The sequence below is a fragment of the Anopheles coluzzii genome, chromosome 2 (assembly GCF_943734685.1).
Source record: "Anopheles coluzzii chromosome 2, AcolN3, whole genome shotgun sequence".
Lineage (NCBI taxonomy): Eukaryota > Metazoa > Arthropoda > Insecta > Diptera > Culicidae > Anopheles > Anopheles coluzzii.
Window position 1 is genome coordinate 120177759 of NC_064670.1, and position 17071 is coordinate 120194829.

The 17071-nt window shown below is 46.2% G+C and overlaps 2 protein-coding genes across 13 annotated transcripts in view; one reads left to right on the plus strand and one right to left on the minus strand.

Moving 5' to 3' along the window:
• Positions 1 to 17071, minus strand: part of LOC120949498 (high affinity cAMP-specific and IBMX-insensitive 3',5'-cyclic phosphodiesterase 8) — a 127977-nt gene that overhangs the window by 19077 nt on the left and 91829 nt on the right. The gene's annotated exons all lie outside the window — the stretch shown is intronic.
• The window catches only part of LOC120949497 (mucin-2-like), a 35271-nt gene that overhangs the window by 7712 nt on the left and 10488 nt on the right, over positions 1 to 17071 (plus strand). Inside the window, exon 2 of one of the 2 annotated variants that reach the window (XM_049607403.1) lies at positions 11802 to 12731. In XM_049607403.1, coding sequence (XP_049463360.1) covers positions 12723 to 12731 — 9 coding nt within the window. In that variant the 5' untranslated portion in view covers positions 11802 to 12722. The remainder of the gene's footprint in view (positions 1 to 11801; positions 12732 to 17071) is intronic. The other variant, XM_049607404.1, reaches the window with a different exon arrangement.

A 17071-nucleotide genomic window follows, 5' to 3' on the forward strand; every position in this document is an offset into this window, starting at 1 on the left:
ATTCAACGTCAATATCCAGTGGGCTTAACATTCTCTCCACCAAGCGTGTGATAGTGGTGTCGGCACCGGTGAAATGTGTGAGATTTCGTAGCCAAAAGATCGCTAGAAATGGATAGGAGGAGAGATGGCAGGTGTACAGTTGCCGTGGGCACTTTCTTTCTCGCGGATGCAATGACGCATAATTGTTTGCCTTTTTGATCGTCCGGAGAGAGAGAGAGAGAGAGCACGATCCAAGCTTCCAGGCAACTCCGTCCGAAGTATCCAAGACCCCAACCAACACGTACACACGCGCATGCAATTATGAGCGGGTAGATTAGAAATTTTGCGTGCCTGCGAGCATAATCTCGCACAATGCGACTCGATTAATGCCATCTGCAACACCATGGGCGATGGGAGAAGGGTACGCATCATTCTTCGAATTGCCACATGCAATAGCACTGGGCGGTTGAAGGCTGTTGAACTGCTGTGGCGGGAATTTCGGAAGCAACCGACCTGCCAACCCCACACCAGCACCAAACGACCTTTAATAAATGTGTGCACGTGGCACCCGAAATGTGAAGACTTTCCCATTGAGTAATAGAGTTATTCCACGTACCAAAGCCGGGGGAGAAAGACTTATGCATGCTCCCGCCATACGGCTTTGAAGATACGGCTGTGCTTATGTTTGCCTTGGGCTTGAACTTGCCCGAGTACGAGTCCGGTTCGTACGGCGATGCCCCATTCTCGGTCACGGAATGGCGAAAGTACTTACTGGAGAGCGAAAAGACGAGGAAAGGGGTCGGGTAAGTAATAAGTCATAAGTCATAAACGGTTCCACTTGACGTCGGTGCCACTGTTGAACGTTTGTGTGTAAGGTAGCACAAAGTGTCTGTTTTGGGCCACAATGGGATGAATTGTGTGGCGGTGGCGATTTTAAAATGTGACGGAAGTAAACTAAACCTCTTCAAACTTCATTCCAGCAAGGGAAACGAAAAGGGAAAGTGGTATGAATGAAGTCAATTATCCAGTCCGGTATGTGAGTGAAGTCTCCAGAGCACCCAAACATATCTCGTTGCGACGTGATTTATGCTTTAATTAACGTCTTATTTATGTTTGTTATTCCACTATCCAGAAATTGGATTAATTTGTGTTAATTACAGCTCTTTATTGGCAAATATGAGATAAACATTAGCTGGATGTATGGAAACGAATATCGTTTTTAAAATTACCTTAAGATAATTGGTGAAAAATGGCTCTAGATTGTTGTATAAATTTCCGCCTTAATTTCACCAGATAAAACGCTCCCGAACATTAAGCAATCAGCCGTATCTTAAACGACGCTCAAATGTTTCACTGTTTTTCCCCGATCAGTCAACCACTTTCGATGTTTTACCACGCTGCTGATAATAAAAAGGAAAAGTGCCGTAGATGAACCTGTTCTGCCAGCCCGCTAACCGGCTGATCGAACATCTTGAATAAAACGGTGCTCGAGCTACTTACAAGAATCCGGAATTGAGCGAGAAATTCCAGCTCCAGTGGCAAAGGGTTGGTTTACTGCACGGACCAGACCAGCGGGTGGGTAGCACGGGGAGGATTTAATCCATCGAAAAGCTTCAGAGAACCGTTGCGCCTGTCCATCCGCCCGCTATCGCTTAGAATGCGTTCCAATAAAAAAAGCGTTCTCGCTATCTTAATTCTTGCAGACGCGCGATGAATTGAACCCATTGGGAGAATGGCCACCGATGACTGCTGCCCCCACAGTTTTATGACTTATAGGTGAATTAAGCTGCCCCGTTTTTTTTTTTGTAGGGCCTCTGACAAGCAGCCCATTGGGAGCCGTTACAACGACGAGCATCCAATAAACCGGCGTCCACGATGCCACCACTCGAAGGAAATTGGTATGCTCTTGTACGCCGGCACGCGCTTTATCTGAAATGTCGCATCGGCCAATCGGGGTTTTGGGTGATTGTAGGCGATGGAAGAATTGTTTGATTTATCCAAACGAGCTGCAGCCCTCGGCCCTCGGAAGGTCGATTGAATGGAGCTTATTTTTGCTCGTAAATTCCATCAGAGACGACGACGGTTCGCTGCAATTGGAAATTCGAAGGGCAAGGGCATTTCCAGTGTACCCCGTTGGCCTTGGGTCACAAGACGATCGTTTCGTTTTATTGGCACATCGAAATGAGCCGGGAGAATAGTAGGGGTGGATGATTTAATTGCACAATAAGTTGTGGGATTAGGAAGAAATGAAGACGTAATGACGGTCATATGCATTGGTGAGTTTGTATAAATATCCCAACAGAATAGTTTTGTTTATGAACATTTGTATAAAAACGGGAAGAAGCTGGAACCACAATGCAAATGAAAAGCGGATGATTAAACGGACAGACATATGCAAACAATTAAACACCACCAATTACGAGCAAAACTAACCAGCACAGTAAATAATGAACCTGACAATTAGCTGCCCTCTAAGAGAAACTCAACGATCATCGCAAATTAAAGCCTTTCGCGGTATTATGATCAGGTACCGGAGAGGGGTGTGAGAAACACCAGCACCCGATGATTGCAACAATATCGTTAAAGTAATGAAGAAAAATGTTGGAAAATATAAACTCACTCAGAGAAATCATCCCTCGAGGCGGGATTTGTACGGAGCAAACAGACATAACAGAGACAAAGCAAAAAAAAAAACAACCTCACGTTCGAAAGAAAACTGTCCCCGGCAATCACCCCCGCAGTTGGGTTTGTCGAGGTTATGCCCCCGACCGCTCGTGCTCCATTGTGTGTGAAAAATTGTACGGATCGTTAGAAAATTCTCACATCTAAATCACACTGCGCCGTTGCACGGCTGCCGTCACTTTCCAGTGCCGCTTTGACACTGGGCCCGAGTGGTAGCGGGTGTGCCAGACCATCAACGGGCGGGTACGCGTTCTCCCATCCCATGTGGTGTATCGGCCGAGACCGAGCATAACTACGTCAGTGCGCAAGCGAGCTCATCATGTTCAGCACCTTTTTCGCCGGTGAAAGGGCACCGCTAGACGCGACACGTCGAAGCATGGCCCGGGTGAAAATGAAAGCAAACAGCAGCAGCATCATCACAAGAGGGCGAGCGCAAATATTATCAAAGCGAAGCTCCACATATAACACTAGATAATGCGATCACACGCGGCCTCGCCCGGGGTATCAAACCATTCCTCTGCGTGTGTGGTGTGTGATTTCGCTTCACTTTTTCACTCCTTCCCCATCAGCTTTTCATCTCGTGCAAGTGCATCGTGTTGCTGCACCAGTCAATGAACTGCATCATCGCATCTATTGCATCGTGCGAAGAAGCGACTCATACGCGCGCTCGTCGCCCAAACTCCAAAACCTGCTGATAATAGTTCCATTTGCAAGACCGTGCCGAAGCGCGTACGAGCGCGTTGCGTTTCAATGCATCGTGCTATTGACTTTCCAGCAAAAAAAGGTGTGCCAAAACTCGTCGTACTCCGCTCGTACTGTTTGACTGTTTGAAAACGGATCTAATGGAAACGAGCAAGTCGATAACGGGTGAGCCACCATGCACCGGGAATTGCAATCAGCTGCACACGCGTTCGCTGTGTGATGTGATCTGATCTTGTTTAGCAGCTAGTGGTGGAAAATTTCATTTTCCGTTTTTCTCCATCGCTGTGTGAAGGTGAAGCGGGTAGCGGCTGATCTGACAGCGGTATTCCAGGTTCGTGGTTTGCTCATTAGCGATTCCGATGCAAATCCTCGGGTCCCCACATGCTGTGACACGCTACACTCAATGTACCGAATGTGGTACAAGTGACTTTGTTGGAGCCAGATGTATACTGTTTTCGATAAAGGTGTGTAGCATAGATGTAAATTTGAATTGTTTTTAACGAAACCTTACTTTGCAGACTGTGAAGAACAGATGAAATCTCTCACATTGTTGCATAGTTTTTCATAGCATTCAGGCACACTTGCTCATTCTAGTGTCATTGAGTTTAAAATCTCGCTTCTCATCTGCAGAAAACAAACATAGCACCAATCCCTAAGCGTACCTTCACCCGGGACCTCACCAGCGTAAGGTGTCAAATCGAGCATAAACTAATCGATAGCGGAAAGCACATTACGATCAAACGGCAGTGGGTGTTTAACTGGATCCCCCCCGAGGCAGCACCCAGGCACCCAGAGTACCTCTTTCATACTGTGTTAAAACCACTTCCGTTACCAGTGGAACACCTCCGTAACATGAGCCGGTTGAATGAGAGCGTACGTTGTCGTCATAAACAAGGCTTGTTTTTCATTGCCTTTTCCTCTGAGCGCCTCTCGCGGCCCCTTCGCATTAATTTGCTCGTTGATCTAGTGGTTAAGCAGCTTCATTAATGTATCGATCGCTGTTTGCTGAGGAGGTACTCCGGGAAAGAGTGGAATGGTTGCATATCACGAGCATTCGAGGCATGGCATTCGCATGCAAACGCTGCTAACGATCTTTCAATTCGAGCGATCGAGCCATTTTTTTTTTTTGCGTGATCTTATTTAAATTGCTCAATGCGGGGGAAATGACTTGGAAAAAAGAGCACCAAGGGATAGAGAGCAATGAAATCGAGCAGGTTTCTTTATCGGGATTACAGTTTTAACGATTCAGTGTTGTGATCGGCACTGTCGTGATATGTAAATCAAAATGACGCACATATGTTGGAAAAGTGGTGCCATCGTCAGGCACGGGCAAAGTCGACCAAAAAAACTCACACACCAACTTCTAATCCAATTATTGGAACGTTTGTTCCAGCTCGGTGCGGAGAATGTAATTGACTTTTTTATCATCGTAGCTCTCCCAAGGATATGTTGAGTGCCACGCTTGACCATCACTGCTTGTTGAAGGACGTTTTCTCGGTCGTGTTCCCAGAAACAAAGTATCAACTCGTGGCAGAAATCGATAGCCGACAGTTCAATCTTCCCACTTCCGGCATTGGAACGGCAATAAGAGGGACAGAGAATAAACTTATTAAAAGTTATAATAAAACTTTCGTGCTCATTTTCTGGTATTCATTCATTGCAGGAGACAATTTTTGTGGCCATGAATGCTTCCAGCGTTATGGCACGAGTGAAAGAAGGAAAGTAATGTCACATCTCACGCAGAAAGATATAGGTTGATTGGTAGAGGGAGAGTAATATAAGGAATTTAAATGATTATTCGTCTACAATTCAACAAAAGCTTCGTGTTGAAAGAGATTAAGAAACCACAGGAATTCATTGGAATTGTAGACGGCAGGAGAATACCGGGTTCCATTTTTTTTCCACCAACGTCACGTAATTGTAGCCAGCAGGGAACCGTGACGTGGCTTTTTAAAATTTGAACACCACCGTGATAATAACACAAGGTTCTTGTTCCTTTTACTGTGTCCCTTCGTCCCTTCCTTCGCGCTCTAGCGTCCTGTTGGGACGAACGCAAAAGGAATCGAGAGTGGTCGGCCGGCATCAATCAAAATTTTGTATGGTTTTGGGCAATGATGAGGTCAAATCCTTGCGCTAATGCAATACACCGTGGGCACCTCAAACTGCGCTTCCTAGCCGTGGGTTCTAATGCCTCCTTAAAGAAATCCGTCAAGTGAGAATGCTCTTTGAAAGCTTTATCCAATGCTTGAACGGGAACGGAAGCGGCGTAAAAAGAGGAAAGAACAACAAGGTCCATCAGTAACGCGGCACGATGTCCCTTGCCGACCCGTTCAGAAGAATTCGACCCAGATCTTCTACCTGCCCTCTGTCTGCTCGGTCTGTTTGTATGCTTGGTTCGTGTGTGTGAAGTATAAATCAAATCAAAATCAGAACGAATCGCCGTCGCCGACAAGTGTCGGGAAAGGAGTCATACGGCCGTGCGGTAGTGAGCAAGAATGGTTTCTTAATGTCTTTTCTAAGCCGTTGGCTTCCTTTAAGGCTGCCTCACCCGTCGGCTACGCAACGCACCCAAAGGCTTTTCTTACAAATCTTTCGCTTCAATTCTATTACGCGGCGGCAATCATCGTCACTCCGGGCCGGTAGACGTAGCGAAGGAAGTTGGTAGAAAGATTGATGGAACTGTTGGCTCCAAAAGCGCCCGCGGTTGAACGGGCTTTGGTCGAGAAAATATCGAAACCCGGTGCGGAAAGTCACAAGTACTCTCGAATAACATGACGAGGGCGGTGAGAAGCCGAGTCTCAGGGAGATCAGGACCGGGACTGATCGTTATGATTATTACTCGGAAACATGTGAAACGAATTAACGAATTCGATAGTCGACCGGGAGAGCAAACGGTGGTGAGAAAAGGGTAAGCGTTGCGTGTTGGGATCCAGCCCCTAAAGATTGTGGTAACAAAATCACTCACTCACTGTTTCCGTGCTTCCTCAAGCGGAATCCATTTCGAAGAATGATGTTCTATTCTTTCAAAAACGTTACCAAACCCACGATATCGCGACCTTTGATGGGGTTTAATTGTCCCAGCGATAAATTGAGCGCGAGAATCACATAAATAGAATAAATGGATAACGCCACAATGGACGCAGGAGGATATAAGGGATAGATTTAAAGAATTCGGGTGGCATCAAACGACAGATTCAGGTTATTAGAAAAGGACGACGGTCCTCCTCAAGTTTAAGTTACTTTTTTAAGCTTTTGTGTCCTGTTGAGTTAGCCTGTATCTAGAATCTTCTCGATGTAAAAGGATTGCGTGATAGAATCCGAGAATGAGTGTATAATTATTGAGCTGATGTTGAAGTAGTTTTCTGAAGCTTTCCTCAAAGTATCTTTTCACTTAAATAGAGAAGAAATAATTATTTTCCAATTTGAGCGGCCAAACAGGCCACACTCTGCTTAGCATCCATCAATTAGAAGATCATTTCCGAAAACTGGTTTGTGTCTGTAGCAACATTGGAGAGCACTCCAACAGGAAGATTGTTTTGTATCCCGTAAAGGGCCAGTTACATAGAATCATTCAATTAGAAATAGAACCAGCATCCATCTCGAATGGTTTCAATCGCTTTGCGTCTAACTGTAGATAATGAATTGGACTTGGTATCGTTTGGAAATGCTTTCAGTAATAGTTTTCTAAAAGTTCCTAAAAAAATTCCCAATTACAGAGAAAAAGTCGAACATGTTCCTCCATTAATATCGTAAAAGGGTACTTTTCTCTGAGTTTTTTGCTAATCCCAGAAGGGAGATGAAAACAAACCGGGATAAACCCTTAAGAATTGCACCATTACCAGCCACGCTGGAGCTCGGTTACGGTAATGATGAAGCTGGGTAAGCTTGTCGTTTTTTTTTGTACGTTGAGAAAACAATCACTGTAAACTTCTTGGAAGAATCAGCCAACCCTTACCGACAAAAAGGTTTACCGACCAAAAAAGCAGCAAAGGTACACGAAATGGGTCACATATTGGTTCTTCAAACAGGAAAATGGAAGCAAAGGTATTTCAAACATTTTCTTTGCCGTTGGTGAGGCATGGTTATTGTTGATCTTGGGGAGCTTGAGAACAGTTGTAAGGGGTTGTGTTCATGCAAAGCACGTGAACCTGTCATCAATGCCCCGAAGCTAATTGAAACACATCGCTCAGCGTGGCTCCCATCCGGTCCGAAGGACCGAACTAAATCTGTCCATAATGGGCACACAACTACGGCACCCGCGTTGCGAACGTTTAAGGATAACGACCACGCAACAACCCACCCACCCGTAAGCTCGTTGCTTAGAGATTGGAAAATCGGACGAAACCGGAATTCTTTCTGTTCGTTTCCAATCGGAGAATCTCAAGCATGTAATACCTTGCTTTACCCAATTTCAGTGAGCAAATTGAACCCCAAAACGGGTATGAAATTGAGTTACGAATTCTTGCGTTGATAAGCCCAGCCATCGTCCTCTTGCAACGGTTTTCACGTACCTAAGGTTGCTTTGTAGAAGTTTTGTGTTGTGGAAGCTTTTCCGGCAAGATACCGTTGGCAGAGGAGATAGAAAAGAGGGACACGCGTGTGTCAAATCTTGGGACGAAACTTTTGTCATGAAAGTGAGCTGATGACACCTTCGTTAGCCGCTAAATACCTCGTTCGGTTCAAGGGTTTGGGCGCCCATCCGTTTTGGGGTTCAAACTCCCCTTTGGGAAGGCTTCCGAAATTAAATTGAGGTCAGTGACAACTCAATAACACTTTGATCGCAATGCTAAACTATACTCTAACCTGGCCCAAAAGTCTGCGACGGAAAGCGAACGTTAGAGAGCGTACGATGACTTACGAGCTTGGGAGATCATCCAGCTGAGAAGCGATGAGAAAGCGATTAAGAGTGGTAACTAATTTGGTATCAATATATTCCATACCATACCGGTGCTACATTCGAACACGCCGGACAAGCTGTTTGATTATGCTAATATATCCGATCAGACGTTGCAACGTACGTTGGGAGACTGCCTGCGTATGGACGGTCTTTACGCGTTGGTCATCAAGAAAAAAAAACCTGCCGTTGGTGATGAATGGTGAAGCTGTGGGGCTTGTGAAAGCCACACAGGAACACTATCCTGCAAACTTTTGTTTTCGTTGACAACCCCGAAACGCTTTACCATGCCCTAGAAACGTAATGGCAATGATTTAGCAGACGAATTCACAAACGAGCCTCTCGCCAAAGCGTCGAGGAACAAAAAAAATCTCCCTCATGGAACTTCACACCAGGGGGTGTGTGTGTGTATGTGGGAGATTAATGCCGCTCTGGCCATCATATTGGCGCATTGGTCCGGTGTCGGCCCGAGACCGGTTCCGAGCGCTTTACACGAAAGTAAACAGCTTCCCTCTTTCCTGCTGCAGCACAATATTTACCAACATATGCCGGCGGGGCCTAAACGCTACAAAAAAGGCGTTAAACGTAGCAATATTGTTCTCTCTCTCTTTTCATTTCACTTTTGTTGTGCGGTGTCTGTGTGTGGAGTAAAAGTTTTGCAATAAACTCGTGTACGCAAAACCCCTTTTTCTCGTGAGCGAATTGCGTACGATCGTGAGTGAGTTTTGTGCTTTGGGTTTGCTCTGTGAGTTGAGCGAGCGTTGGATGGTCGCGCTGGTCAATCATCAGTGCAAAAGCATTGGATGGTAATTACGGGAAAATTTGGAAAATTCGACATGACGTAATGCAAAAATACGTTCGCGCTGATGCATTGAGTGAAGTAGAAAGCTAATAATCGTATTTCGTGGTATAAGGGGATTGCAATGAGTTATGAAATCTGCTATGCAACATGCATATGGATCAGAAAATAATGACAAACAAATCAACAAACTCATCATAAAACACCAGACGATTCTTCGTCGAACATAGCGGTGTTGATGATATTCACATCTGACCTCCTTATTCTGCCAGTCGAGCTCCTAACACTCTTTCTCTTTAAACTCCACCAAAATTCCTCCAAAACTCCACCGACCACATACTTTCTCAGCAGCGTCATTGCTTTCATGTTTCCTTTTGTTCTTTTACTCCCCATTTTTCGCCTTCGATTAATAAAGATCCTGCTCCGATGGCGAAGAAAGTGATCGTGCGTACCATCGATGGCATCGAAATGGGGGCATAATCCAGCAGCTCCACTCACGAGCGATTATTTCTGGACCCTTCATTATGTTTGCTCCAAATTACCGCCGATAGGTTCGCGTCAACAAAAAATCTGCCGGATCATCAGCAGAGCACGCGTCGATGACAGACGGAGCCACGCGTTTGATGATGGACACAGTTTAGGAGGCGATCTGTTCGCTCACCGAAGCTCCAGTGGTGAGCTGGCTGTGAGTGTGCGAAAAAAGTGCGCTCCATCTCTCCGCTCCAAGAGCCAAGCGAAAGGGGAAATTGCACGATCGCCCAGCCGATGATGTGGGGTGATGATGTTGCCGGGAGCTTTCGTTTTCATTTGCGGTTAACCGGGGACCCCTAGTGCCACCGATCACCGGGAGCACGGGAAACAAGAAACGTGTGAGAGAGCAAAACAGAGGGAGATAATGTTGGAGCTTGTGGAGCGTGCTAAAAAAACTGCCAATCTGCGGGAGAAAGAGTTGCTCTGCGGATTGCTTCGTGTTTCTTTTTTGGAACCACAGAAAGGAACAAATTTGCCATCGGTTGGGAGAGAAAGCAACGGCACGGTTTTGGAGCAGCGCTGGAACCACGCTGGAGCGGCAGAGCGTTGGACCAGAGCAGCATCCAGCACAAGATTGCGCGAACTGGTCCGGCGGTGTGTCTTGGAACAGAGTGTGGTCAGTACTCTCCAAACGAATCGAAAGTGAATGCGGGTTTTAGGGGGAATGTTCGAGCTTCCCAAGAAACTTCCCATCAAAAGTGTCAGAATGTGTGCTACGTGTATCTGTGCTTGATCGTGTGTGATACAAACTTCAGAGTATTTAGTAAGCTGATCCAGTGCAATGTAACACGATCACAAACCCATCACGATCATCATTATCGTCATTCTGGATGATCTTGCTGGCGGGTTTGAAAAGATCAGGCAGTAACTCACCGACCTGTCAAGCTCCAAGGTACCAAAGGCGAAAAAAAAACAAAGGCGATGCTCCCTGGCGGTGTCAAAGGTGAGGGAGAAAACAGCAAGAGAGCGCTGGCACACAACCCTTCCCTGGCTGGAAGGAAAAGCTGCGGGCGCTATAGGTGCGCTGCTGGGAACTACCGGCTGTACAGTGAGCGTGTGTGTGTGTTTGGTGCGTTTACGATCGCATTTGAGCGATCGTTAGCTAACTATGGCCCGTGTAGAAGCAATGGGAAAATGTGGCGCTCAGCTGTGGCTGGTTGTGAGAAGATTGTTTTTTTTTTTATTTAAAACCCGCCGTTTTCAACGCATTTTCTTTAAGGGGGGCATTTGTTGACAAGTAATGTGCGAGTGAAACAAAACAGTACAGGAAAGGAACGAAAGAAGAAAACACAAAAACCCACACGACAACAAAGACCGGCGGGGAATGAGTGAGAGAAGAAACTACAAATTAATAGTGAAATGAAACAGGGTAAAAAAAAAACAAAAACAATTAAACAGCTCGCGATAGTGAGAGAGTGCGTGAGATGAGCTCGCAGCATCCGCTTCCGATGTGAGCAGTGAACCAGAGTGATCCAGTGAGCAGGTCTCACGCCCGAGCTCTCTCACTCGGCGTAAAATGCATAACAAAAGAAGACGAAATGCGAAGCCACACGGTGGATGATGCTCTGTTTATCATTACGTCGAAAGCATTCCGCCGGGGCGTTTTGTCTGTTGTTTTGCCCTTTCTTTCTTGCGCCTTCTTCTCGTTCGTACGCTACCTTCGCGGCGCGGTCTCCTCTCTGTGGTTCCTCGTCTTCACAGCGAGACGCTCGATCGCGGCGGCTGGATCTTGCGCTACGGGCTACGGTACGACCCGCTGCCTCAAGACGGCATTAATACGTTAGAAGGTGCCGAACGGTAAAGACACACTTCAGTGTTTGCGGAGTCGATCTACAATCGCGGTCGCTTGTCGCTTCGCTGATCGCACCGATCCTCTCGCAGATCAGGTGGAAAATTGAATCGTTTAGCAGGAAGTTAACATAAAGTAATTTGTGCCTAGTGGTTGCGAGGGCGGGCTTGATATCTCTTTTTGTGTGATAAATGTGGCCGTTAATTCGATAATCGAGTTTGATTTTGCTTTAGTGTTCTTTGGGTTTAGATGTTGAATTTTAATTGAACAAATGTTTCAAAGCAAATATTTTCACTAGCTTTGATTAAATCAGTGAACAATTGTAAAAACATTTCCCCTTTTTATGGCGTCACGTGCAGCGTTCATTGCAGCGGCGTGAACAATGCACCAAACGTAATTTGACCCTTTTCCTTGTTTGTTTACAGCAGACTTTCGTTTCATTCCGCGCGCAATGCAGAAAGAAAGCATCCTTTCCGTGGTATGGAAAGGCGCAGTGAGTGTCGTGCCGTTTGGTAGCCAGCGCTCTAAAGGCTCGAGATAAAGCACCATAAAATCCCGAGCACCGTGTACGAGTGAAGTAATAAAACAAAAAAGTGTGAGAAACGCAATGCAGCCGTCTGTAGCCGAACCGAACAGGCTGACCAAACAGTGAAAGCTCATGCTGTCTCGGAAGGAATTGTAATAAAATTCGGTGTCGCTTGAAGTTGCCGCGTGCAAGTGCAAGTGGTCGCTGCTCCACCGTGCCCACTTGTTTGTTTATTTCAGTGTGATTCGAATCCTTAGAGCGCCCAACGGGGGGGTTCCAGGCGAAGTGTAAGAAGTGTTGTGCTGCTGCCGTTTTGGTACTGTAGGTTAATCCGGCTCCTTTGGAAGGAACTGCCGATAGGCGCGGGAGAAAGGAAAGGTGATATTTTGCAGTGCGCGAATTTAATCCGATCCCGCGCGCCGGTCGCGTTGAACCAAAACTAAACGACACGGGGTTTGGTGACATGGTGCCTTCGTTTGTAATGATGATGATGGTGTAGTGGTAGCTGTGTTTGAAGTGAAGTGCTAGAGCGTCCTCGGAATCAGTGGAAAAGTGTGGTGAACGAGTAGAATAAGAGGAAAACCATTTCCGTCGTGGCCATCGTTCTTGAAGTTGATTCGCGTAATCAGCTCAGTGGTTCCGTTGGTGGGGTGGAGCCGCCACCGCCAGTCACTGGCCCATGGTCTTTGATGTGCGTGTGTGTGTGTGCGGTAAGGTGGTGAAGCAGGCGAAAGCAAGTATTTGCCCGGCAGGATATTATCCTCGGATTTAGGTGACGGCTGAATAGGAAGAGAAACGATCCTTTTTTTGCCGCTGCACCATGGCGATGGTAAGTGAATGCTGTCCGAATGTTGATCATAAGTTCTCGTTTATTGTTGTTGCCTTTATTGCTTTGTTGGGGGTTTTTTACGAGTAATTTAAAAGCTTTTCCTGGAAGTGCGGGTATTAAGTTGAGCCTATTTAAACAAATGTTTTATATTTCTTGTTAAACACAATGATAACTGTTATTATTAATGAGCAAAAGTAATTCAAAATTAGGCCGTTCGAACCACATTTCTTCAACCATTCTTGTCAAATTTTATTTCTAAGAACGTGTTGCACTCTTTCCAAAAACGTAAGTTTTCAAACATCAAACATAAAACAGACCGCCCTACCGAAAAAAATGAACAAACCTTCAAGAAATAGGTCCACATTCATGGTTTTTCTCGATATCAAACGAACATGCCAACGAGATAAAAAAAATAAATAAACCAAAAAAGCCAACACGTGCTCACCGGGCCCGGAGCCTTTTTGTGTTCCGAGCAATGCAACTGAAGTGCACTGGAGAAATTCCTTTCCCTTCCAGGAAACTCGCAACCACGACCACCACTACAACCACTACTGACCTGCAATCTTTTGCGCCCTCGAGAGCAGCCAGTTTTTATTGCGTCCGTTCCTGCATTTCTACGCTGACAGGAAGCCCACGGGAACGCAGGTGACACACACACACACACACACACACACACACACACACACACACACACACACACATACACACGTGCGGGGTTTAAAAGAAAGCCGGGCGCAAGTGAAGGTATTTCAAGAAGTTCAAACAACTTCCACATAAACACAGACACACACAAGGAACAGATACAGGGGTGTAAGGGGAGTTGAAAAGCGGCTCCGGTGTCAACTTTGACAACAAGCTCGGAATTAAAATGTTTGAAGGCAAATGTTTGCCCTTTTGCGTATTGACACTGGGCAGGAGCGGTTAAAGGGCGGTGGTGGTCCCCACTAACCTTGTTGCTCCTTTGCCGGCGGGAACGGGTCGCCCTTGTTTTTTGGGACACACTCTTGTACGGGCTTTTGATCGAAATCACGTTTGAACGATTTACAGCCACCCGACCCGGGCGACTGACCCGGGCCCTTTCCCACCGTTACAACAACTTCACCTGCCACGAGACCGTTGAAATTTCAAAGCCAACATTTTGTTTGCCGAGGGTTTATGTTTCGCGGAAAAATATAATGAAATATCGGTTTCCGGCTCACCAAGCGTCACGCGAACTCCACTGTAAACACCAATAAAGGTTTGGTTGGAGATTTTTACAACGGGCTGTACGCGTGTGTTTGTTTGTTTTCACGCGCTTTTCCGGAAATGGCAGAAACGGACGGGATGGAAGGGGAAAGCGAGAGACTATCCGGGCAAAGTGGCCGGATGTTTGGAGTTTTTGGCAAATAAACCCAATGGAGTTTGGATGGGCATGAAATGGTGAAATGGGGATGAGTGGCAAATAAATGTTAACGGCCAAATATGCCAAACATTTCATGCCAATTTGGGAGTTGCAGCAGGTGCAATTATTACCCACCAGCTGCACCCAGCCACACCATTCATTTGTCCCACAAAATTGCAATTATTCATCGTTACAGCGCATTGTTTGCATATTTTTACATACTCGCAAAATGGTAGCAAAACGGTAGCCGCAAAATTTGAGCGATTTCAACCTCCCAACATTATGCGTTCGATTGCATATGCAATCCATTGGAGCAATTGGAGTGAATAACAATATTTTCGCATTCGCAGCCATGGCTGACCTTTCAAGCATTCAATTATCGAGCCCAAAATATGGGTATTGAGGTTATGGGATTATGAAATATTTGTAAAAATAAAGGCACACAACCTGTTGATTGATGCCGCAAGGCACACAAAATAAAGCGAACACTCTCGAACGCTTCTGATGCATTATCGAGTCAAACAGAAAAGCAGGTTGCACTCACGTAATTCCAGGGATTTGCGTTGATACTGCGACTTCTTACATCACGCACTACGCAAATTGCACAATTGCACTCTAACCGTACGACCTGTCTCTTTCTCTCCCTCTCTCTATCTCTCTCTTTTGCTCTCGCTTCGCAAATAATAATACCGATTAACCGCAATGCGAGAGCGAGAAATCAATCAAACCGCCGTTGTTGCAAACCACAGCAGCACCAGCAGCAGCCATTCATGCCAATTATTCCAACACTCCAATACGACCCCGAATCAAGTGCAAACACGTACCCCTTCTGTTTAATGCACACCACCCGAGCACACGCAATACAATCATTCATCCAGCGATGCAGATGATCGCTCCATCGATCGTTCGCTCCGATTCGGTGGCTCTAATGGTATTATCGCATCGCTTGGGGGGTTGTTGGCGTTGTTTTTCGCTTGAAGAGGGGCCAGTTGGTGCCGATATGAGGGGTGAAAACAACCTCCGTCACGTGGAGGCGTACCGCTTCCTGGTGTTGGTGGGGGGCATGGTGTGGGAAAGTTGACGCAAGAAAGCTCCGCGCGAGCAGAAGGGAAAATCTTACACACCTTTTCTTTGTCTTTAAGTTAGCGGGTGTGCTACGGCTTGTTCGTTCTGTTGTGCAATCTATTCCACCTAAATAGAACAATGCTGTCTCAGTGTGGTTTTGTTTTGTGGAAATTAAGCTCGCCTCGTGCCGGGAGTAAAATGCTCATTATACTCGGAAAGAAAACGGATTGCTTATTATCGCAAGCACATCACAATTAATAGGGTTGAAGCTGGCATGAAAGTGGAGAAAACCCCCTGTTGGACCTCCCGCCAGCACTGTACTACGCTACCAGTGGTACACAAGGCGCCCATTTTCTTTCCCTTTCAGCACACTTTTGTTTGCTGCTCTTGCATCCTGCACCCCGATGCGCGATCACGACCGATTGATCGATTGCATAAATCAACATTCGACCGAGTACGGCGCTTGGTGCATAAATTGTCATCCCTTCCCTTGCGTTTTTGCTTGCGTTCTCTGTTGACTTGCCGTTGTAAGATGCTTATAAAGTGGAAGAGACACGCCACCTCCACCAGCACGGTGTGCGGCGCGGGTGGTCCCGGACCTTATGCGCGTCATCGCATCATATTCTTCCGTTTTTCTTTCCCCCGATTGCATTAAGGGTTTCTTCACGGCTCTTTCCCTTTGGCCCAGTTTTTTCCCCTCCCCATCCCGTACACCTTCCACCAGGAATGGTAAGCGTTTAGCTATGACAAACAATTTACAGTTCGCTTCCACTGCTTTCTTCCACGCAGAGGACGCAAACGGGACGGCCGGCACTCATTACGCAAACAAATCATTTGCATTTATTGGTCTCACCCAGTGTACGCGTGTGTGTGTTTGTGTCTGGACGGGCGAGAACGGGTCATGAGCTGGATCATGCAGGCGGGTGTTACATCGAAGGTGACACAACTCTGTATGGCTTTTCTTGGTGCTGCTGGGAGCAAAAATGCCGTCTTGCGAGGTGACGTTCTGAACACTTCCAAAGCAAAGAGAGAAGGAGGCTAATTGACTTTTGGACGACTTTTCTTTGCTGACGTCGATGGATGGAAGTTTTATTACACACTCTGAGTGTTTTGTTTGATGCTTCTTTTAGATGAAATACACCGGAAATGAGGCCATGTTCCCGCTGCATAATTTTACCATCAATCTATTGCAATTTCAGTGCTTTTAATGACAAAAATTTACAAATCAACGTCGTTAAATTAATGCTCCCAAAACTGTACTGTAAAATTCGATTGTTTAAAAGCTTGGCGAATTTCATTCCCTCGCCAAATTTTTCTCATCATAACGTAACACCCACCCCCCGGCTGGGGGTTGCTAAAATGGATTTAACGCTTTAAAAAAAAGAATCGGAAGACGAAATTAGTTAATCTTTTGCTGCAAAAGTAGCACCATTAATCAACCCGTAATAAAATAGCAGTCGCAAACATCGGACGAGTCAGCTCTTCTCGATCGCCCTCACCAAACGCGTGCGAAAACAAACTCCCCCAAATGCACAAATGCTCAAATGAGCGAAAGCTGAAGCTGAAACACAGCAACAAAGCCTCTGGTCTGGCTGCTTTAAATGAGGAGAAAATCAGTTAGAAACAGTCGAGCCCACACCCAACATGATGTCGCGAAAACAGCGCAGGCTTCTTTTTCGCGACGAGGGCTGAGAAGGTGGAAGCTGTCACCCAGCACCGCCTTATTAGTCTCCCGTTCTTCAAACCGAGCGGCTCTCGGCAATCAGCTGGCAGTGCAAACAGCGAACAGATGATAAATGGTGCTCGGTGTCAAACGATTATATGCGTTCGAGTCCGTCATAAAGTCGCACTGGCCACACTGGACTGGGCTGTGGACTCTTATTTTTAATGCACA